Source organism: Rhinopithecus roxellana, chromosome 10 (genome assembly GCF_007565055.1).
Source record: "Rhinopithecus roxellana isolate Shanxi Qingling chromosome 10, ASM756505v1, whole genome shotgun sequence".
Lineage (NCBI taxonomy): Eukaryota > Metazoa > Chordata > Mammalia > Primates > Cercopithecidae > Rhinopithecus > Rhinopithecus roxellana.
Genome location: NC_044558.1, coordinates 61,601,078 through 61,625,638, shown reverse-complemented (window position 1 = coordinate 61,625,638; position 24,561 = coordinate 61,601,078). Strand labels below are relative to the sequence as shown.

Here is a 24,561-nt window from a genome sequence, read left to right as displayed (position 1 = left end):
CTGTAATTCCAGCACTTTGGGAGGCCAAAGCAGGTGGATCACTTGAGATCAGGAGTTCAAGACGAGCCTGGCCAACATGGTGAAGCCCCATCTCTACTAAAAACTAGAAAAAATTAGGTGTGGTGGCACGTGCCTGTAATCCCAGTTACTCAGGAGGGTGAGGCAGGAGAATAACTTGAACCCAGGAGGCATGTAACCTGTTGGAGAAAAGCTATCTAAAGTTATTACATCTTTGAATAACAACATCAGGTTAGGTCTCCCTGTTTTTATTTTCCTAAGTCTGCCAGTATAGGATACACAGGTTTGAATACTATAAGGTTTTTCTTTATCTTCATCTTTAAAAAAATAATGTTAGTGTTTGGGTAATGTGCAGCTCTCTCCAAAACAATATAGCCAAGTTGCAGTGAGCTGAGATCGGGCCACTGCACTCCAGCCTGGGTTACAGTGAGACTTCATCTCAAAAAAAAAAAAAAAAAAAAAATGGCCAGGCGCGGTGGCTCAAGCCTGTAATCCCAGCACTTTGGGAGGCCGAGACGGGCGGATCATGAGATCAGGAGATCGAGACCATCCTGGCTAACACGGTGAAACCCCGTCTCTACTAAAAAAAAAAAAAAAAAAAAAAAAAAAAACTAGCCAGGCGAGGTGGCGGGCGCCTGTAGTCCCAGCTACTCGGGAGGCTGACGCAGGAGAATGGCGTAAACCCAGGAGGCGGAGCTTGCAGTGAGCTGAGATCCGGCCACTGCACTCTAGCCTAGGCGACAGAGTGAGACTCCATCTCAAAAATATATATATATATATATATGTATATATATATAATTTGACATTGAAACATAGCTGTGTCTCACAGAGTACCACACAGTCCTCTCCGTGTGATTTAAGGCAGGAAACAGAATGACTTTGCTGTGGTGCAGTTACTAGACAGGGGTGAAAAAGAGAGCAAATCAAGGAAAGCAAGAGAAAGCAATCTAATTGAGTGGTTTTCAACCGTATTCATATCATAAATCAGTTAAAACAGTTCAGATTTTTGGTCAGAAAACTGGGTTGTAGTGCTGATATTAATGAACTTTGACATAAAGCTATTAGGTGCTGGCCAAGCACAGTTGTTCATGCCTATAATCCTAGCACTTTGGGAGGCTGAGGTGGGAGGATCACTTGAGCCCAGGAGTTCAAGACCAGCCTGGGCAACATGATGAGACCCGATCTCAAAAAAAAAAAAAAAAAACTATTAGGTGCCTTGCAGAGGGGTCTGATGTTCCACTTTGGGAGGTAGAAGGCACTCAGACTATGGGGTCTGTCAGAATTGGATTCCTACCCTGTTCCACTATCTACTGGCATTGTGACTGATATTGCTTAACATTTGTGTGCCTTAGTTTGCTCATCTCTAAAATAGGAAGATAGCTCTAATAAATACAAGTACATAATACAATGCCTAACATATTAGTTCTCGTTCCCTTTCTCCTTATTGACTTAAAATCAGATGCTTTTCCCAAAGGATACCAGCTGGTCTCAAAATTCTTCCCACAGCTGTGCGCCATAAAGGTAACCCCTTTAGGAAATGCTTAAAGTATGGATTTTAATCAAGTATCTCTGTGAAATCAGTTTAGGGTGTTCTTTTCTTTATTAAGTCAGTGCTGGAGTTCTGAAATGCTTTCTTGATGACTCTTGTATTTTTTTTTTTTTTTTTTTGTATTTTTTAGTAGAGACGGGGTTTCACCATGTTAGCCAGTATGGTCTCGATCTCCTGACCTCATGATCCGCCCGTCTCGGCCTCCCAAAGTGCTGAGATTACAGGCTTGAGTCACCGCGCCCGGCCCTTGATGACTCTTACATCTCTTTTTAGGAGTCCTGTCAGGTCTTGAACAAAAACCAGGCTTGGCCTCAGTGACCCTTGAGAATTTTTTCCAAGGGTTACCTAATACTGCACAGATTCTCCTGAAGCTCATGATACCTGTAGTTTTGAATATTTGTTTAGCTTCTTTGCGCTGCTTTCAACCTACATAGATAACTGTGAGTGTCCTGGAAAACACCAGTTTAGGTTTTTTTTTTTGTTTTGTTGAGATGGAGTTTTGCTCTGTCACCCAGGCTGGAGTGCAGTGGCGTGATCTCGGCTCACTGCAGCCTCCGCCTCCTGGGTTCAAGCAATTCTCATGCCTCAGCCTCCTACGTAGGGCAGGACTATAGGTGTGTGCCACCGCGCCTGGCTAATATTTGTATTTCTGTTTTGTTTTTTTTTTTTTTTTGAGACAGAGACTCACTCTGTCGCCCGGGCTGGAGTGCAGTGGCCAGATCTCAGCTCACTGCAAGCTCCGCCTCCCGGGTTTACGCTGCCTCAGCCTCCCGAGTAGCTGGGACTACAGGCGCCCGCCTAGTTTTTTTTATTTTTTTAGTAGAGGTGGGGTTTCACCGTGTTAGCCAGGATGGTCTCGATCTCCTGACCTCGTGATCCGCCTGTCTCGGCCTCCCAAAGTGCTGGGATTACAGGCTTGAACCACCGCGCCCGGCTAATATTTGTATTTTTTTAGTAGAGACAGGGTTTCACCATTTTGGCTGGGCGGGTGTTGAACGCCTGACCCCAAGTGATCTGCCCACCTCAGCCTCCCAAAGTGCTGGAATTACAGGCATGAGTCACCGCACCCAGCCAACACCAGTTTCTTAATTTATTAGCCCAGGATTATAAGTTATTAGTGATATAAGATGTGCATGGAACTGGAAGAGGATGTATGTTAAGAGACACAGACATTCCTTAAAATTTGGAGAAAGAAATATGGCTTCAGTTTAGCAGTCCCAAATGCATAAATCCAGTCCAGTCCACTTAACTGTTGAGATTAGTCCAATAGAATGTGACTCTGAGTGGGTTAGTTATGATATACATGACCCAATGATATGAAAACGTAGCCAGTTCACATGAGGGAAAGTAAGAAAAAGAAAGATGAGACCAAGCAGGGCGGCTCACGCCTGTAATCCCAACATTTTGGGAGGTCGAGGCGGGTGGATCACTGGAGGTCAGGAGTTTGAAACCAGCCTGGCCGACATGGTGAAACCCCATCTCTACTAAAAATACAAAAAAATTAGCCGGGCGTGGTGGCACATGCCTGTAATCCCAGCTACTCGGGAGGCCAAGGCAGGAGAACCGCTTGAACCTGGGAGGCAGAGGTTGCAGTAAGCCGAGATTGTGCCATTGCACTCCAGCCTGGGCAACAAGAGTGAAACTCCGTCTCAAAAAAAAAAAAAAAGGAAAGAAAAGGAAAGAAAGATGAGAGCTGTTAAGGAGAAAAGTTTTATCTAGAGTTCAGCCATGTTTCTGCTGGAGAGGGCCACAGAAAAGACCTGGGGAATATTAATTCAATTATTATCAGCCTAGCCTTAGGAATAGAATTAGGTGTTGCCAGGGGAGCTACGAGTTTGACAAAACAAAAGGTAAAGGACTTTTGTTTGTTTATTTTAAGTTTACTATTTGCCTATGTAATGTACTCACGTGGCTCAAAATTCAAAACTACAAGAGTTAATACACTGAAACATATATATGTATATATTTTTTTGAGATGGAGTGTCACTCTGTTGCCCAGGCTGGAGTGCAGTGGTATGAGCTCAGCTCACTGCACCCTCCACCTCCCAGGTTTAAGCAATTCTCCTGCCTCAGCCTCCCGAATAGATGGGATTACAGGCATGTGCCACCACATCTGACTGATTTTTGCATATTTTATTAGAGATGGGTTTTCATCATATTGGCCAGGCTGGTCTCGAACTCCTGACCTCAGGTGATTCGCCTGCCTTGGCCTCCCAAAGTGTTGGGATTACAGGCGTGAGCCACTGCACCTAGCCAAGACACTGAAACACTTTATCCCTTCCCTGTTCCCCAGCCATTTGGTTCTCCACCCCCAAGGCAAACAGTATTTTCAATTTCTTATAAATCTTTCAAGATATTTTATGCATATATAAGTAAATAAGACTATTCTCCTGTTTGCCTGATTCCTTTTTTCATGTAATATATCTCGGAGCTTATTCCATGGCTCAATATATAAAGAGCTTTCTTGTTTTTATGGATACATAGTCATCCTACTGTTTGGATGTGCCACAATTTATTTAAGCAGTCCCCTATTGACCAACATTTGGGTTGTTTCTAATCCCGTGTGTTAATAGTGATATTGCAATGAATAACCTTGTGTATATATAGAAATCACTTTGCATATGTGTTATTCTCATCTTGAATAAATTCCTAAAAGTAGAATTGCTAGTCAAAGAGTATGTGCATTTGTAATTTTGATCAGCATTACTAAATTTGTCTTGGAGAGTACCACTTTACACTCCCAGGATTAATACACGAAAATGGCTGTTTCTCTATACCATCAACCTTATCAGTTCTACAGTGTTAACATACTTTTTGACCTTTGCTAAACTAATAGATGAAAAATGATCATTGCAGTGCAGTTTTAATTTGTATATCTCTTATTAGACTGAGGTTGCATATCATTCCATATGCTTACGGCTTATACTATTTTTTTCTATGGGATTATTTTGCTTTTTCTGAGAACTCTATATATTTAGCTTTTTGAATATAAGCTGCACTTTTTTTTGCATTTTGTAATTTATCTTTTAATTTTGTTTAAGGTGGGTTTCATCATGAATAAATGTTTTATATGTATGTGTTTGAGTTTATCTAAAGTATAGAATTTTACATAGTAAAATTTTATTTTAGGCAATAGTTCAGCATATGTGAAAATGTTAAATTTCTGAAAGAACATATAAGAAATTGGTAACATTGGTTACCTTTGGGTAGCTAGAGTTACCTCTCTAGGTTGTAGGGGAATCTGTTTTTTTCTTTTCTTCTCTTTTTCAAATTCTTAATAACTTTAGAACAAAAAGAAGAAAAACAAACCGAAACCTGCCGCAGAACCGAGTAACAGCATCCCAGATTCTAGCAAATCAGTTTCCATTCAAGAGGAAGAGTCTGCGCCTTCCTCAGAAAAAGGTGGTATGAATGGCTACCATGTCAATGGTGCCATCAATGACAGTGAGTCTGTGGACTCACTCAGTGAAGGTTTGGAGACACTTTCAGTAGATGCCAGAGAATTAGAGGATCCCGAGTCTGCCATGCTAGATACGCCGGATAGAACGGGTGAGTTTATTAACAGAGTTTGAAAAAGTTGTGTTCAGTTGAAAAACAGGGGTCTCCTCATTGAGAAAATGATCAATTAAATCTAGTTAGTCTTTTTTTTTTATCCAGTGCTTGCTGATTAGTCTTTTTACTTTTTAGTTTTTGTTACTTTTTGTCTGAGTCACATTTTATAATTATCAAAGGCCTAGAAAAAATACCTTTTTTTTTTTTTTTTTTTGAGACAGAATCTCACTCTGTCGCCCAGGCTGAAGTGCAGTGGCGCGATTTTAGCTCACTGCAAGCTCCGCCTCCCAGGTTCACGCCATTCTCCTGCCTCAGCCTCCCGAGTAGCTGGGACTACAGGTGCCCACCACCACGCCTGGCTAATCTTTTGTATTTTTTTAGTGGAGACGGGGTTTCACCATGTTAGCCAGGATGGTCTTGATCTCCTGACTGCGTGATCCACCCGCCTCAGCCTTCCAAAGTGCTGGGATTACAGGCGTGAGCCACCACGCCCAGCTGAAAAAATACAATTCTTGTTCCATTATATTTTAACTCTTGAACCTTAGTGTTCCAATAATGGAATTATTCATATCCTACTGCTCAAAGTCATCGTCAAGATCTGATTTTTCCACTCACGCAAAAATTCAAAAAATTGCAGCTTCTGGCATAAGTGGGTTAATAGCAGAGAAATACCTCAGTATTTAGAGACTACAGAAGGTGACTTTAAGTTGTTTTTTAAAAATTGTGGACTTATTAAGAAAGATGATGATGTTGATATTATTCTAAGACCCAACACAATGAGAAATATATAATAATGATAATTCCAGCTTTTGTGAGAGCTAGGCTGTTGGTTTTTATAGTCTCACATTTGTTTTCTAGTGAATAATTAAGATTAGTGTTAGTTGTAAATTCACATATCTTGTACCTTTCTTTGTTAACCATTTTTTTGAGGGTTAGTAAGATGCTGGAAATTTCTCTTTTTAAAAATTACTTGTTAATCCAGTTCCCCTGCCCTGCTGCTCCTGGCTTTAGAAGTGTAATGCCAATGTAAGATTTATGCTGTGCTGTTTAGGTGTTCTTTTATTGATTAGTATACACATATACACAAAAAAAGACTTAGAGAAAAACATTGCACTGACTCAAACCAACAATAGCCAGTGGTTTCCATTTTTTCTGAACTAGCTTCTCTCTCATTTCCTAACTCTTCCTATTACACTTCTATCCCCTAGAACGTTATTTTTTGTTTGTTTGTTTTGAGAGACCCGGTCTCTCTATGTTGCCCAAGCTGGTCTTAAACTCCTGGGCTCAAGTGATCCTCCTGCCTCAGCTTCCTGAATAACTGGGATTACTGGTGTGAGCCACCATGTCCTGCCCCCTAAAGCTTTTTAAATTCTTCTTTCCTTGAGAGAGTGTAAAACTTTTTTTCTTAACATGGAGTTTTGCAGAAGTTGGTGATACTGACCTTCTTTGATTCCTTGTGCCAGAGTTACGGAGAAACTACCAAGCTACAAAAAAGCCGGAGAGCCACAGGGATTGAGCTCCCTATCTATGTGCTGCCACAGACTCCTCTCTTCATTCCGAACTTAAGGCTAAGCCAGAAGCTTCCAATAGCCATACCCAGCTGATTCTGATCTTTATTCTATCGTTTCAGTTGATTTTATTTACAGTCTTTTAAGAGGCATGGTTTTGCCTCAAACATTTTTTTTTTTTTTTTTTTTTTTTTTTTTTTTTTTTTTGAGACGGAGTCTCGCTCTGTCACCCAGGCTGGAGTGCTGTGGCCGGATCTCAGCTCACTGCAAGCTCCGCCTCCCGGGTTCACGCCATTCTCCTGTCTCAGCCTCCCGGGTAGCTGGGACTACAGGCGCCGCCACGTCGCCCGGCTAGTTTTTTGTAGTTTTTAGTAGAGACGGGGTTTCACTGTGTTAGCCAGGATGGTCTCGATCTCCTGACCTCGTGATCCGCCCGTCTCGGCCTCCCAAAGTGCTGGGATTACAGGCTTGAGCCACCGCGCCCGGCCTTGCCTCAAACATTTTTACCTGTTTTCTTTGTGTACTTAAGAATGATTGGTTTACTCCTAAATTGTGCTCTAAAGTACTGTACTCTTTCTTGGACAGGATCCATGCTGCAGAATGGTGTCTCTGATTTTGAGACCAAGTCTTTGACTATGCACTATATTCAGAATTCTCAGCAACCCAGGAGTGCTGCCAAATCTCTCTCAAGACCTACCACAGAAACTCAGTTTTCAGCTATGGAGATGGAAGATGTTCCCCTCTCCACCAATAAAAAGCTAAGTAAGTCAGAGACCCACCTGTGAGAGAAAATCTGTGTTTTTGGCTAAAGAGGGCAAATTACCTCTGTTCCCATAAATAAGGTTTCAGAAGGGCATCAGTTACTACTTTTTCCATTTTGCTGACAGTGACTGACTACTCAGCCCTTCCCCTACCTTTGTGTACACAGTTGGAATCTGAATAGTAGTTTAAATGCCATACAATCTAATTATGACGACCCGTTTTGTAAATTAAAGTCAAACTGTACTGCCAGGATGACTTACCTGCTAATGTTAACCTGTTTCTTTATTTGCTTTATTGCAACATTTTTGTGCTATTTCTGTCATTTTTATCTCCTGGTTGACGCAACAAGTAAAAGCTCTACATTCTCTGACATTGACTTTTTTTAATCCCCCTGAGACTGAGTCTTGCTCCATAGCCCAGGCTGGAGTGCAGTGGCGCAATCTCACTGCAGTTTTGTCTGCTGGGTTCATGTCATTCTCCTCCCTCAGCCTCCCGAGTACTTGGGACTACAGGCGAGTGCCACCATGCCTGGCTAATTTGTTTGTATTTTTAGTAGAGACGGGGTTTCACCGTGTTAGCCAGGATGGTCTCAATCTCCTGACCTCATGATCTGCCTGACTCGGCCTCCCAAAGTGCTGGGATTATAGGCATGAGCCACTGCACCCAGCCGACATTGACATTTTTTTAAAGAAATATTTTCACTCCTCTTCATAACTTCGTGCTCTTACTGAGCTAGAGTCCTCTGACAGACTCTAGCTTTAAGTAAGATCATTTTCTCTTAAGTATGTGGCATTGACCAGTGGTAGCTCTTTGCTTAAAAAAGAACTACAATAATCACTTAAATAAACAGCCAATAATTCAGCGAACAGAGATAATAGACTGTGTTTCCTATATCTGAGTTTCATACATCTAAGCATAGTGGTCCACTCCACTAAACAAATGAAACAGAAATGTAAAGGACACTTGTAATCAGTAGCTCTTTATGGAATTATTTATTGCACATGAGCCAAATTTTAATTACGTAAACTCCCCTTTTTCATTGTTCTAGTAGCCCTCAGCCTGCTGCAGATGAGCAAGTTTGAGACTATCCAATCAAGCAAAAATTAAAAAGTATATATATGTGTATATATATATATATATATATATATATATATATGCACATAAGGCTTGAAAGCTTTTAGGTAGATTCTTAAAAAAATACCAAGTTGAGATGAGGAAGAATTTAAATTAAAAAATTGAAAATACATATCGTGGCATAGTTACAAACTTTTTAGATCCATGTTTCCAGCAATCAATTCTATATGTAATTTGGGGATTGGTGAATATAGAAAGGTAAATAGAACTTTTGGAAATTGGTTAAAATGTGTTGAGTAGGTAAATGCAGTCCATCCTTTTCTACAAAGCTGGCTTCCTCATATATACAGTGCTTCGAAGTGTACTGTATAGAGAGAACATTTTCATTTTGTAATGTCCACATGGTGAATTATATTCTATTAAATCCTGTAACTTAGGGAGTTTTGAAAATTTGGTGCCTTTTTTAAAGTCTCTTTTCTCTGTGTGTTTCATTTCATTTTGGATAGTTTGTAAAATTGCTGTCTTCAACTGTATTCGTCTTTTGTTAACAAGTGTCTATTCTGCTGTTAATTCTATGCAGTATATTTCTCATCTTGGACTTTGTTTTATTTGTCTCTAGAAGTTCAATTGGAGTCTTTTAAGATATCTTCCATGTCTCTCCTTACCATGCTTATGCTTTCCTCTACCTTCTTGAACATATAGTATCTAATTATAATAGCTGTTTGATGTCCTTTTCTACTCAATTCTATCATCTGTGTCATTTCTGCATCTGCCTCTGTGATTGATTTTTCTCTTCCTTATAGGTAATATTTTTCTGTTTCTTTTAAGTTTTTTTAGGTGGGACTAGAGCAGCCTTTAGTCTAGAGCTAATTTTGCCCTGTTGCTGAGGCAGTATCCTTCCAACTACTCTGCCTGCCGTGTATTGTGAGGTTTTTCCACTCTGGCCGGTGTGAGCACAAACTGTCCCTGGCCTGGTGAGCTCTCGGGATTGTTCTGCCTAGTATTTTTTTTTTTTTTTTTTTTTTTTGCCTGTTCTCTTTCTAGTCTTGGGTAGTTTCTTTATCCTCATAGACTGATCCGCATTCAGAATCCTCTGTGCATCTCCGTGCAGCTCTCTCATGTGTGTAGCTCTTTCCTCACCAGTACTCTGCCCTAGAATTTCAGCCATCTTGACCTCTCCAAATTCCCAACTTCGTCCCTTCAATTCAGGGAGTCCACCAGGCTCAGTTTAGGATTTCTCCTCCCTGCATTGTAGCCTAGAAACTATTGAGGCAGTAAGTTGGAGCAATCATAGGCCTCACTTCATTTGTTTCTGTTGTCTCAGGGGAAAAGTACTACCTGTTACACATTGTCTGAAAACCATTGTTTCATATATTTTGTCTTTGTATGTTTTTAGTTGTTTAAGATAGAAGGACAAATCCAATTCTTACTATTCCATCTTGACCAGGATCCTTTTTTTCCCAAAAATCTATAAAAACATGTTTTTCTCATTGGGGAGGGTGGTTATTTAGGAAAGATTCTTAGTCTACGTGACATTTGGCTTAGGTGTTCAGATACAACTTTCAAGTTACCTATATTATTATTCTTTTTTTTAAATCTTTGGGTTTCTTTCCCCAAGGTTCCAATATTGAAAAATCTGTGAAAGACCTCCAGCGCTGCACAGTGTCTCTTGCACGGTATCGAGTTGTAGTTAAAGAAGAGATGGATGCTTCCATTAAGAAAATGAAACAAGCCTTTGCTGAATTGGAGAGCTGGTAAGTTAAGCTGCATTTGGTATCAGTAGCATAAAAATGATCATATATAAATACAAAGATGGTCAACCATTCCCCAAGTTCTTTCATTCATGACTAACTACATATGAGAGAGACTTATAAATCCTGTGGTATATTTAGCCTTCTGCATTGTTCTGTTTCTCTTGGTCACAGTGTGAGAATAGTACAGATAACTCACAATGCTCTAGAAATGAGCCAGAGTTTAATATTGTTTGGAAAGGGACACATAATTATAGAGTAGATCATGTACTCTAAAGTCTCCTTTTAAACCAAGGTCCTATAACAAATGACATGATGTTTTTGAACAAAATTATAAAGTAGAAAAAATCTGTCTTTGCTTTCCTACCTTCTTCCATCCTCTTTAATGTATGCCACTCCAATAAAGTGCCTTTTTATTAATTATTATTATTTTTTGAGACAGGGTCTTGCTCTGTCACCCAGGCTGGAATGCTATGGCACAATCACATCTCACTGTAGCCTCAGCTTTCTGGGCTCCAGCAATCCTCTCATCTTAGCCTCCCAAGTAGCTGGTACTACAGGCATGTGCTACCACACCTGGCTCTTTTTTTAATTTTAAAATATTTTGTAGAGATGTGGTCTCACTCTGTTGCCCAGGCCAATCTTGAACTCTGGGCTCAAGTGATCTGCCTGCCTTGGCCTCCCAAAGTGCTAGGATTACAGGTGTGAGCCACTGCACCCGGCCTTCCTTTTATTAATTATTGATTTGTTTTTTATTTCATGTTTTTCAAACTGTGTTCTATAGAATATTCACCTTTTTTTAATTTTGTTTTTGAGGTAGAGTCTCAGTCTGTTGGCCAGGCTCTAGTACAGTGGTATAGTCTCAGCTCACTGAAACCTCTGTCTCCCAGGTTCAAGTGATTCTTATGTGTCAGCCTCCCGAGTAGCTGGGATTACAGCTGTGCGCCACCATGCCCGGCTAATTTTTGTATTTTTAATAGAGATGGGGTTTGCCACATTGGCCAGGCTGGTCTCGAACTCCTGACCTCAGGTGATCCACTGGCTTTGGCCTCCCAAAGTGTTGGGATTATAGGCATGAGCCACCATGCCTGGCCTAGAATATTCATTTCTTAAAATATATTAATAAGTGTTTTCAAATGAAATAATGCCTCCAAAAAGTTAAATCATCAGAACCAAAACTTACTTTGGGGCTAGATAACTCATCTAGTAGTCTACCCATGCCTTGTCCTGAACGCTAAGTTTGACTTTTCAGGTTTTATGGCTAGGAATTTAATGTCATGTCTTCTGTTTTTCTTTGTTTGAGACAGGGTCTGACTCTGTCACCCAGGCTGGAGTGCAGTGGCACAATCATGGCTCACTGCAACCTCCACCTCCTGGGCTCAAGCCATCCCATCAGCCTCCCAAGTAGCTGGGACTACAAGCATGTACCATCACACCTGGCTAGTTTTTGAATTTTTTGTAGAGATGGGGTTTCGCCATATTGCCCAGGCTAGTCTCCAATTCCTGGGCTCAAGCAATCCTCTTGTCTCAGCCTCCCTAAGTGCTGGGATTACAGCCATGAGCCACTGTGCCTGGCTGTCTTCTTTTTTGACACATATTTTGCTCCTGCCAGATTACTCATTGTCTCAAAACTTAACATTCACATTTCCTCTTCCATCTACTAATTAATGCCACTTTCCCAGCCTGATAATGCTCTTCTGTTCCTCTGTATTTATCTAAATCCCACCATTTCTCCAAACTCTCCTTAAATTAAGGTCAAACTTCTGGAAATTCTTCTAGGTAACTGATTTTTCCCCTTTCTGAACCTCTAGGAGGAAGCACCATGCCCTTTGCACTGCATTCTTGTCATGTAAGATAATTGTTGGCTTGTTTAGAAAATAAAGAGCTGGCTGGGCACGATGGCTCACGCCTGAATCCCAACACTTTAGGAGGCCAAGGCAGGCGGATCACAAGGTCAGGAGTTCGAGACCAACCTGGCCAACATGGTGAAACCCTATCTCTACTAAACATTCAAAAATTAGCCAGGTGTGGTGGCATGCACCTGTAATCCCAGCTACTCAGGAGGCTGAAGCAGGAGAATCATTAGAACCCAGGAGGTGGAGGTTGCAATGAGCTGAGATCGCACCATTGCACTCCAGCCTGGGCGATAGGGCGAGACTCTTATCTCAAAAAGAAAAGAAGAAAAAAAGAGCTGAGTGTAGTAGGTCATCACAACTTTGCTTTGATAAGCCTCTGGTCTCCATGATTGTTCAGCTTACTGATTACTTAGTCACAGGATCTGATTCCATTCAGAACAAGCTTAAACCAGGAAACACAGTTCCAGGAGAGAGATTTGTGAGTTCCTGCTGACTTGGAACCCAGCCAGGAGGAGCCTCCTTCAATAAATGACAAATGAAATGGTTTCCTACCTGGGAACTGTGTATTTAGGACTGATTAGCTGACGTAACAACCAGGTCAATTTAACTTGAGGAAAGACATTACCTGCCCTTTCCTGCTAGTATAAAGCCCTTTGCTCTGGTTGATTGAGTTTATAAACCACCTTATCTCAATGTTCCTTGTAGCCACTACTTCAAGACATAGTTGGCAAGTGACTAACTCCATTTGGCACCAAAGCAGAGCTTGGAGTTAGGTGTCACCTAGAAAGCCATTTCTGTGTTGGTTATAGCATAAAAGAAAAGCAACGAGTTCTAACAGATTTGCAGCAGTAAAAGTACATTACCCCTGACAGGGCACTAGGGAAATTATACAGATAACTCCTTTCACTTTGATGCCGAATAAAAACTGACACACCTATAGAAAGGTAAACTCAGAAGCTTTCTAATGTATAAAACTTAAAATTTCTTGTTATTGGTGACTTAGCAAGAATCATCTCTAGACCCAAGTTTACTTTTCTTGTTAATTAATAATATTTGTCTGCTTTTCATTGTTGGAGCTGTTAGTTGACTTAAGTTTAAGGATCTTAAGGAGGTACGATATGGAGTGGAACATGAAGCTAGAATGTATAAACTCTTTTGGAAGATTGTTATATAATGTGTTGATGAAAAATGCCAACAGGATATACACTCAGCTTCTCTTTTAAATAAAAAGTTTCAATTTAGCCGGGCGCGGTGGCTCAAGCCTGTAATCCCAGCACTTTGGGAGGCTGAGATGGGTGGATCACGAGGTCAGGAGATCGAGACCATCCTGGCTAACACGGTGAAACACCGTCTCTACTAAAAAAATACAAAAAACTAGCTGGGCATGGTGGTGGGTGACTGTAGTCCCAGCTACTCAGGAGGCTGAGGCAGGAGAATGGCGTGAACCTGGGAGGCAGAGCTTGCAGTGAGTGGAGATCGCGCCACTGCACTCCAGCCTGGGCAACAGAGCGAGACTCCGTCTCAAAAAAAAAAAAAAAAAAGTTTCAATTTTATGAAAGTCAAAAGATATTTTTTAAAAGGAGAACTGGGTAAGAGAAAAAGATTGTCAAGAAATTTGAGATTATACATCATATAAAGTCATATAGGTTTATGGTTAAGATTTTGAAATTTTTCCTGATTCCTCATTGATCTTAGAAAAGTTATGTCCTTTTATTGGCGTTTCGGCGTTTCTTTTCTTTCTTTCTTTTCTTTTCTTTTTTTTTTTTTTTTTAAGACAGGGTCTCTGTCGCCTATACTGGAGTGTAGTAGCACCATCACATCTCACTACAGCCTCGACCTCCCCAGGCTCAAGGGATCCTCCCACCTCAGCCTCTTGAGTAGCTGGGACTACAAGGCGGGTGCAAACATGCCCAGCTAATTTTTGTATCTTCTGTAGAGATGGGGTTTTGCCACATTGCCCAGGCTGGTTTTGAGCTCCTGGGCTCAAGCATTCTCCTGCTTCAGCCTCCCAAAGTGCTGGGATTACAGGTGGGAGCCACCTTGTCCAGCCTAGAGCTTTTTTTTTTTTTTTTTTTTTTTTAATGTTAAGCTTAGTCTTACCAAAGGCTTTTAAGTCCCTACATTTAAAGGCCACATATAGATGCTGAAAACTTAGGAATCATTTTATGAACCAAACTACCTCCAAAATATTATCTCCAAAAATATCTAAAATGTGTAGAAATAAAGGAATGTGCTAATGCAATATGTATTATCAAAGATGTACATAGCACTGTAGTTCTAAATCATTCTTTGGTTTTTGAAGCTTAGTACATTGATGTCTTGTTTCTACTAGTACTTGATGCCATGGTTCTTGATTTTTTTAATTTAAAATTTAACCATCTGTGAAAATAATTACAGGTTGAGTATCCCTTATCTGAAATGCTTAGGACCAGAAAAGTTTTCGGTTTTTTATTTTTATTTTTTTCAGATTTTGGAATGTCTGTAGAAACTAGTTGAGCATCCCTAATCTAAAAATTCAAAATCCAAACTGCTCCAGTGAGTATTTTCTTATAGTGTCATGTCAGTGCTCAAAAAAGTACAGATTTTGAAGCATTTTGGATTTTTGGATTAGAAATGCTCAACCTGTAATAACATATGAAGAATATTTTACTGAACATGTTCAGTTATATTATTGGATTTTTTTAATCCTGATTTCTTTTCCACAAAGTAGGTATTGTTAATTCTGTTTTACCGAAAATAAATGTATGTCTTAGGTTAAGCAATTTGCCTAACTTAAGTTTCAGATCCAATATTTGAATGTATATATTCAGACTCATTAACCTATGATTTTCATTTCATACCTCATTGATGGCTCACTTCTCCCACTAAAACTTGGCAAGGCTAGAGACTGTTGATACATATCATATTACAGACAGTCCCCTACTTATGATGGTTCAGCTTAACAATTTTCTGACTTTATGATGGTGTGAAAGTGATACACATTCAGTAGAAAGCGTGCTTTGTATACCCATACAACCATTTTGTTTTTCACTTTCAGCGTAGTGTTTAATAAATTACATCAGATATTCAACACTTCATTATAAAATAGGTGTTGTGTTAGATGACTTTGCCCAACTGCAGGCTAATATAAATGTTCTGAGCATGTTTAAGGTAGGCTAGGCTAAGCTTTGATGTTCAGTAGGTTAGGTATATTAAATGCATTACCAGCTTAAGATATTTTCAATTTGCACATGCCTGTAATCCCAGCACTTTAGGAGGTTGTATTCGTCTGTTCTCATGCTGCTAATAAAGACATACTCGATACTGGGTAATTTATCAAGGAAAGAGGTTTAATTGACTCACAGTTACACCTGGCTGGGAAGGCCTCACGATCTCGGCTGAAGGCAGAGGAAGAGCAAAGTCACGTCTTATATGGCGGCAGCCAAGAGAGCTTGTGCAGGGGAACTCTCATTTATAAAACCATCAGATCTTTTGAGACTTACTACCACAAGAACAGAATAGGGGAAACCACCCCTGTGATTCAGTTATCTTCACTTGGCCCCACCCTTGACATTTGGAGATTATTACAATTGAAGGTGAGATTTGGGTGGGGACACAGCCAAACCATATCAGAGGCCAAGGCAGGAGGATTACTTGAATCCAGGAGTTCAAGACCAGCCTAGGCAACATAATGAGATCCTGTCTCTACATAAGGTAACAAAATTAGCTGGGCACAATGACATGTGCCCATAGTCCAGCTACTCAAGAGGATCGCTTGAGCCCAGGAAGTGGAGGCTGCAGTGGGCCATGATCATGCCACTGTACTCCCACCCTGGGTGACAGAGCAAGACCCTGTCTCTTAAAAAAAAAAAAAAAAAAAAAAAAAAAAAAAAAAAAAAAAAAAAATTTCAATTTACAGTGGGTTTATTGGGACATAACCCCATTGTAAGCCGAGGAGCATCTGTATTATTTCCTCTTCAGCTTAAAGGCTGTGTAACAGAGAAACCCCCAATGTAGTAGAATTTAGGGACTAAGGAACGTAGTCATTACGAAACAGGTTAGAATGAGCAGGACCAGGATTTAGGCTGAGCCTATGAAAGTATTTTTTAAGTTCAATAAAGTCAAACTATATGAATGCTCCATCTGAATATCCAATGTTCTTTTGATTTTGTGATTCAGAAGGTCCAAATCACTATTACTCTTAAGTCACAACTTGTAGTGCCTTGTGATTCTAGTTATTCTTCAGGTCAGATCATAGTAGTGGGAAAGGTTTTAAGATTAAAGGTGGGGTTAATTAGAAAATATTTCTTGGGGGAAATGAATCATTGTCAAGCCATATAAAAAGCATGGTATTTACACTGGCAGAAAGGTTGGGGTGGAACACTGCATTTCGGAGATATGAGCAGGGACATAGAAGGGATACATAGGGACCACATGCAGTCTAGCTGTTGCTATGGGGCAATAGTGAAAGTAGCAAGGGATGAAGTCAGAGGCTGAGGTATAATGAGAGCATTTGATGGAAGGATCTGAATTTTGTTTTTCCTTTTTTTTAAAGATTTCATTATTCCCTCTTATTTTTACTGTATTGCCCATAATTATAATTGTTTTATTAAATATAAGTAAAACTGAAAATTCTACCACCTTAACACATACGTAATTTTTATTTTCTGCGTTCCCTTGTGTTCTTTATGTATATTCATACATATTCTTGAATAGTTGTGATCGTAGTGGGAGTGTAATTTCAATGTGTACTTTTCACTTAAAATTAGTTTGATTCATCACTTCATGACTGCTTACACTGTGTTAGTGTATGTACATGTTTATTTAATAATTTCTGTACAAGGAATCTGGAAGGTATAATGATTTACCAGTTAATACAAGTGCATTTTACTAAAGAGATATTCTGCTGAAATTGAGAAATCAACATGAATACAGGAATTAAAATAATAATTGCTGCCGCTATTTACTGAACTCACTTACTGAGCTTTTATTGTATGTCAGAAACTTTTATGTACAGTGCTTCTAATCTATATAACATTATCAGTTGAGGTATTACGCTCATGTTATAAGTGAGAAAGATATGCACAAAAATATTTTACCCAAAGATACTTTTCTACTACACCATTCTTTTGTTTTCTGTGTCTTAACAGGTATTCCTGTTTGCTTTATTCTGCAGTGTTTACCTTCCTACTCCACATGTTTTCACCTTTTTCTGGTTTCTGGAACTTTTAGACATTGGTGTCATAATTCCAGTTTCTTTCTTTCTTTTTTTTTTTTTTTGGAGACTGAGTCTCATTCTGTCTCCCAGGCCGGAATGTAGTGGCCCAGTGTCTATTCACTGCTACCTCTGCCTCCTGGGATCAAGCGATTCTCCTGCCTCAGCCTCCCGAGTAGCTGGGATTACAGGCATGTGCCACTACACCTGGCTAATTTTTGTATTTTTAGTAGAGACGGGGTTTCACCATGTTGGCCAGGCTGGTCTCGAACTCCTGACCTCGGGTGATTCGCCTGCCTGGCCTCCCAAAGTACTGGGATTACAGACATGAGCCACCGTACCCAGCCAAAATCAGTTTCAAATGAGGATCTGGTCAGCCACTCACTAAGGGGGCTTAACACTCGAGCCATTTTGATCTCATTTTGTTTTAATTTTTATGTTTTTGGAGAGACAAGATCCCACTATATTACCCAGTCTGATCTCAACCTCCTGGGCTCAAGTGATCCTCCCACCTCGACCTCCCCAAGTGCTGGGATAGCAGGCATGAGCCACTGTGCCTAGCCCTGGCTCAGCCATTTTTTTTTTTTTTTTTTTAACCAACTGAAAACTTGAGACCGGGCACGGTGGCTCACGCCTGTAATCTCAGCACTTTGGGAGGCCAAGGTGGGTGGATCACCTAAGGTCAGGAGTTTGAGACCAGCCTGACCAGCAAGGTGAAACCCTGTCTCTACTAAAAATACAAAAATTAGCTGGGTGTGGTGGCATGTGCCTGTAGTCCCAGCTACTTGGGAGGCTGAGATAGGAGAATTGCTTGAATCCAGGACACAGAGGTTGCAGTGAGCCGAGATCATGCCACTGCACTCTGGCCTGGGCGACAGAGTGAGACTTTATCTAAAAATTAAAAAAAAAAAAAAAAAAAAAACTTGAACAACATACTCCTTAGCAATACAGATTGTTACTGGTTCTTTTTCCTTACACAGATTATAAAATATCATCGAGTCACATGATCTCCTGGATTACCTTATAACTAAGGTGCTTTTGACCATTGGAAAAGAACAGAAAGAAAGATTATTCCATTGAAAGCTTGTCACATGAGAACCGTGGCTTATGTTCACATTCTAACTTTTTTTTTTTTTTTTGAGACAGAGTCTCACTCTGTCACCGAGGTTGGAGTGCAGTGGCATGATCTCAGCTCACTGCAACCCCTGCCTCCTGGGTTCAAGCGATTCTCCTGCCTCAGTCTCCCAAGCAGCTGGGATTACAGGCATGTGCCACATTTTTGTACTTTTAATAAAGAGACGATTTCATCATACTGGCCAGCCTATTCTCGAACTCCCAGCCTCAAGTGATCTGCCAGCCTCAGCCTCCCAAAGTGCTGTGATTATAGATGTGAGCCACTGCTCCTGGCCTCTTGGGGAGGCTGAGGTGGGTGGATTGCTTGAGGTCAGGAGTTCGAGACCAGCCTGGACAACATGATGAAACCTGTCTCTACTAAAAATACAAAAATTAGCCAGGCATGACTGGTGCACACCTGTAATCCCAGCTTCTCAGGAGACTGAGGCACCAGAATCGCTTGAACCCTGGAGGTGGAGGTTGCAGTGAGCTGAGATCACATCACTGCACTCCAGCCTGGGAGACAGAGCGAGACTCAAAAAAACAAAAAAAAAAAAAAAGAAAGGAAGGAAAAATAAATACTACTGGCAATTCTCTTTTTTGGCTATTTTATATGGAAAGAGGAAACCGTCTTCAAAGAAAAAAAGGTGTCTGCATTGGCTTTGCTTGAATTTTTGCTTGGTTAGTAGAATTAGAATGAATAGGTTTTAAGGCCATACATAGTGACTCATACCTATAATCCCAGCACTTTGGGAGGCCAGGGCGAGAGAATCACTTGAAATCAGGAGTTCAAGACCAGCCTGGACAACATAGTGAGACCCCTGTCTCTACAATTTTTTTTTTTTTAATTAGCCAAGTGTGGTAGCACACACCTTTAACTCCAGCTACTCAGGCTGAGCAGAAGGATTGCTTGAGCCCAGGTGGTCAAGGATGCAGTCAGCTATGATTACACCACTGCATTCCAGCCTGAGCAGCAGAGCAAGACCCTATCTTTAAAAAAAAAAAAAAAAAAAAAAAAGTCCAGGTACAGCGGCTCACGCCTGTAATCCTAGCACTTTGGGAGGCTGATGTGGATGGATCGCTTGAGGTCAGGAGTTCGAGACCAGCCTGGGCAACATGGTGAAACCCCCATCTCTACAAAAAATACAGAAATTAGCTGGGCATGGTAGCTTGTGCCTGTAGTCCCACTACTTCGAGGGCTAAGGCAGGAAGATGGCTTGAGCAAGGAGGCGGAGGTTGGCAGTGAGTCTTGATGGTGCCACTGTACTCCAGTCTGGGCGACAGTGAGACCCTGTCTCAAAAAAAAAAAAAAAAAAAGATTCTAGGTTTTGAGCAAATAAAATTGAGTACAAATGTTTTCTGACAATATTATTGAATGGTTTCAAGTATTATCCCTTGAAATAATTGACCCGTGGAATTGTCAGAGTTGCGTTTCCACTTTAATATTATTTTTCCAATGCAACAGTCATAAACAAATAATAATCAGTTTTTTGGTACCAATGAATTATTGAAGGCAAGAGCTAGGATCTCTAACTGCATGTTAGATATCTGTATATTAATTAGAAGACTTGCTTCAAATGATGGACATAATATGTGTTAGCGATGTGAATGCTGATACTTCAGTAACAACTATTCTGAGCAACTAAATTATGCAAAAACTTTAAAATAAATTGACTGGATGCTGTGGCTCATGCCTGTAATCCCAGGCCAGCAGATCACTTGAAGCCAGGAGTTTGAGACCAACCTGGCAACATACCAAAACCCCATGTCTACTAAAAATATAAAAATTAGCTGGGCATAGTGCCATGTGCCCATAGTCCCAGCTACTCAGGAGGCTGAGGCAGGAGAATTGCTTGAACCCAGGAAGCGGAGGTTGCCATGAGCTGAGATCATGCTATTGCACTCCAGAGCGAGACTCCATCTCAAAACAAAAAACAAAAAAAACCCCACAGCTTTAGAATAAGTCAAGCAGGCCGGGCGCGGTGGCTCAAGCCTGTAATCCCAGCACTTTGGGAGGCCGAGACGGGCGGATCATGAGGTCAGGAGATCGAGACCATCCTGGCTAATACGGTGAAACCCCGTCTCTACTAAAAAAATACAAAAAACTAGCCGGGCGACGAGGCGGGCGCCTGTAGTCCCAGCTACTCGGGAGGCTGAGACAGGAGAATGGCGGGAACCCGGGAGGCGCAGCTTGCAGTGAGCTGAGAGCCGGCCACTGCACTCCAGCCTGGGCGGCAGAGCAAGACTCCGTCTCAAAAAAAAAAAAAAGAATAAGTCAAGCAAATGTGAACATGGTAAGGAAGTCCCAAAAAGAAAGGAAGGAAATACAGAACATTTAGTTACCAGTCTTTTTCTTTACTAACAGGGAGCAGTCATCCAAATCTGTCTTTCATGATTGAGGAAAGGATGTGGAAATTCTCAACACTGAATAAGGCCCAGGCTTAATAAGAACTAATGTTTTTCCAAATAGGGTCCCAGCAATATTTAGCTGAATTTCATTAGCAATTTTAGAATCCAGTCTACCAGATGCTTGGTGCTTATTATGGCATATTTCCATTCAAGAAAGCCTTGAGAGAAGCTTAGTACTCTGAGGTATTGGAGTGAGCAAGGTAATAGAGAGTCTGAATGAGCCTTTCATCACTCTCTGGGAGGACTCATTGCTTGCCGTTCTGGCATCTAAAAACCATTAGCTCACACCACAGGTACTTTTGAACCTCTTGGCCACAGATACATACTGGGACCATTGTTTAGCTCAGAAACAGATGGAAAACTTTAGCTTAAGTTTCTGTGTTAAAAGTTATGTTACAATAGATTATTGTTTTTAATTGTAAAAAATGCCTATGTTGTTATCCTTATACCTAACCTACTTTTCACTTTGAACTCTTCCCACCTTCTCCATTTACTTTGTGATGCCAACATTTCACTAACTTTTCATTATGAAAACTTTCAGATATATAGAAAAGTTGAAAGGATGGTACAATGGCAGTGTATTTGCTGTGTGTGTATGTAATATTTTGGTGGAACCACTTGGAAGTTGCAGATGTAGATGATATGTCACCCCTAAATGCTTTAGCATAAATAACCTAAAACTAGGTCATTCTTCTATACAACCATAATCCCATTATATAATTTACTTGTTTGATGTGCTTTTAATAAGAAATTTACTATTAAATTTTGACATTTATTCGTTTTTATATTTTAAAGGTGTGAAAATTTTAATGTAAAATTATAAACGCTGATCATCCTTTTCTCTGAGAAACATATCGGCATCAGTTAACTAGTAGATTCTTTTGTTTAACGCTGGGCTGACATCACAGGACCTTTCACTAGGTGTTATCAATAGATGGCAACATGACAAAGAAACAAGTTCTTACTGCTTTTCATTTTTTTTTTGGCTTGAAAACATAAGCTAATATATGTATTTTAATTTTAATTTTTGTGGGTACATGGTAGATGGATATATTATAAGCTAGTATTTTTTTTTTTTTTTTTTTTGAGACGGAGTCTCACTCTGTCGCCCAGGCTGGAGTGCAGTGGCCGGATCTCCGCTCACTGCAAGCTCCGCCTCCCAGGTTCATGCCATTCTCCTGCCTCAGCCTCCCGAGTAGCTGGGACTACAGGCGCCCGCCACCTCGCCCGGCTAGTTTTTGTATTTTTGAGTAGAGACGGGGTTTCACCGTGTTAGCCAGGATGGTCTCCATCTCCTGACCTCATGATCCGCCCGTCTCGGCCTCCCAAAGTGCTGGGATTACAGGCTTGAGCCACCGCGCCCGGCCTAAGCTAGTATTTTTTTAATGGAGAGGTTATATGGTTGTCCATGCACTGTCCTATGAATTTCTTGTGATCACCACTGAGTTAATCAAGAAACAAAGTTATTTAAATGAACACCAGTAATTCTCACAGGGAAAAAAAAAATGCCGTCACAATGTACTAGCACAAATTGCCATAAAAAAGTCTGATTGTATTGATGCAGAGCTTGCTAAAAGTGTCATCTGACATTCTACTTCTCATAATAAAGATTGTAAGCTGCAAAAGGCTTACTTGTTTGCTGTAGTCTTTTAATAAATATTTTACAAGCTTTGTTAGAGACAAAGGATTTGTCATCTGATGGACACAGTGTCTGCATCTTAAGGTGATTTGGCAACAGAAGAGAGGTAATGTCAAACTGTAGGCCTGGCAGCTCCTGTCTCAGTTGTGCTTTTGTTTTGTCTTTTAGGTATTCCAATGCTGCTAGAGTTCTTGGAGCAAAATATTGCCAAGGTTTGGGAAATGCTTTCTTAGCAAAGTATTGCTACCCCACAATAATTGTATCTTCTCTCCAGTTTGATGCTTTTGGATTAATATGCCAACCAAATTTGTTTAGTTACAAGTCTGTTTATTAACATCATGCATAACGATTATCAAACCTATGTTTTCTGGCACTTCCCTATAAAAGATTTGCTCCTTGAGGAAATGACCCTGCCTTAGACATTTTTGTACATCTCACACCATAGTCTCAACATTAACTACTTTGTGCTAACATAACTATGTATTGAGCTAAATTGAATTAGAGAGTGACAGAGAGAGAAAGAGAGTATGTGTGTGTATGATTACAACCAGAAACAAGAGTGGAACTTTTATTTACCCTGTAGTTATATTCTCCTTCAAAAGGAGAAAGCAGAATGAACTCCAAATTTGAAGAAAGTTGGAATATTCCATGTTTGTGCAGGCATTAAAATTCTAGATTTTTTTCTTTTTGCCACCACAAAGCAAAACCGATATGGTAAGGAAAATTATTTGCATCCAGAGGTTGAATACTTAGGGTAACCTGCTGTCTCCTTATACATTGAAGGCTGTGGGCTCTTTTATAACGACACGGAAAAGCTTTTTGTGCCTATAAACCATTTACATTTGCAGTGGAAAAAATTCTAATTGACTATTTAATGTTCTTTTTCTGTAAAAAGCCTACCAGAAATCTGTAATTCCATCCTTCCTCATTATTGTTATATGTTTCTCAGAAACTAGCACACTATATGTCTTATCTTTTGACTACTTTGCATTCTAAGTACTAAAATGTAAGTGGACCTGGTGTTGAAGATATACAAGTCCTAATCATGGATAAATTTACTGTGCCCTAATGGGGATATTGCTTGGTAAACATTAATTACATGCAAAGCCATCAAATTTTATAGACCAAAATATAAATATAAAAGTATGTGAGTACATACATTAAGTAAGTAATTTCCACATGGACTTTTGCTTTAGCACAGCTTGCTAAAAAATGTGTTTTATAGCTTGCTACTGCCATCTGCTGGTTCTCAACTCTTAGACTTCTAGCGATTGGTGTACTGCAATGTACCAATTTTGCAATATAAAAGGGAATTGGGTCTATTTATTTTATTTTTGGGAAAATCTTAAAATATTCTTTGTTGAGAGTAAGACATCAGAATTTTTATGTGGTCCATACAGTATTATTTTTTAGTATGCTTTTAGCAAACTCACCGGTCTTTCTCTACTATTAATAATGTGCTAATTTTGTATTTGAGTTTCTCATCAAACCTTTTATTCCTTTGTCATCTTTTCCTAGTTTAATGGATCGAGAAGTGGCGTTGCTTGCTGAAATGGACAAAGTGAAAGCTGAAGCAAGTAAGATGATTGATCTTTAATTAAAACTATTACCTTCATAAATAGTAGGTACCTACTTCCCAACCCTCATAACAAAAGCTCCATATAAATACCATAATAAGAGTTTGTATATTTAAATAATCTTAAGTAGTTGCACTGTACTGGCATATGAATCCTTTCAGGTGAAATAACTTTAAAGAGCCTGTTTTAAAAATATTTCCAGATCTTAATATTTTGAATGCAGAGTTCAATGTATAAAAGACTACATCATGGTATCTGCCACCAGGTTTTTATTTTATTTTGTTTCTTCCTCCAGTGTTTAAGCAATTCCACTGGGATTTTTTCTAGTCAGAAAAAAACCTTTAGCATAATCAGAGAAGACTTCATTAGGTTGCCTACGATTGAATGTATATGTTCCTATCATTACCTATCTCAGAACTTTCTTTGTTTTCTCAGTTTATAGAACAGTCTTCACTTAGTGTCTGTTATCAATGGTAGGGGAAAAGTAGTGAACTGAGGGTTCAAGATACTGGGTTTCTTGAAAGCTTACTAAAATAGATTCTGGAGGAATGAAATCTAA

The 24,561-nt window shown here is 40.0% G+C and overlaps 1 protein-coding gene across 9 annotated transcripts in view; it reads left to right on the top strand.

Moving 5' to 3' along the window:
* The window catches only part of SPATS2 (spermatogenesis associated serine rich 2), a 167,630-nt gene that overhangs the window by 130,142 nt on the left and 12,927 nt on the right, over nt 1-24,561 (top strand). For all 9 annotated transcript variants that reach the window (XM_030939259.1, XM_030939266.1, XM_030939261.1 and 6 more), the window contains 4 exons: nt 4,855-5,116; nt 7,213-7,389; nt 10,082-10,217; nt 23,944-24,002. In XM_030939259.1, the coding sequence (XP_030795119.1) occupies nt 4,855-5,116; nt 7,213-7,389; nt 10,082-10,217; nt 23,944-24,002 (634 nt within the window). The remainder of the gene's footprint in view (nt 1-4,854; nt 5,117-7,212; nt 7,390-10,081; nt 10,218-23,943; nt 24,003-24,561) is intronic.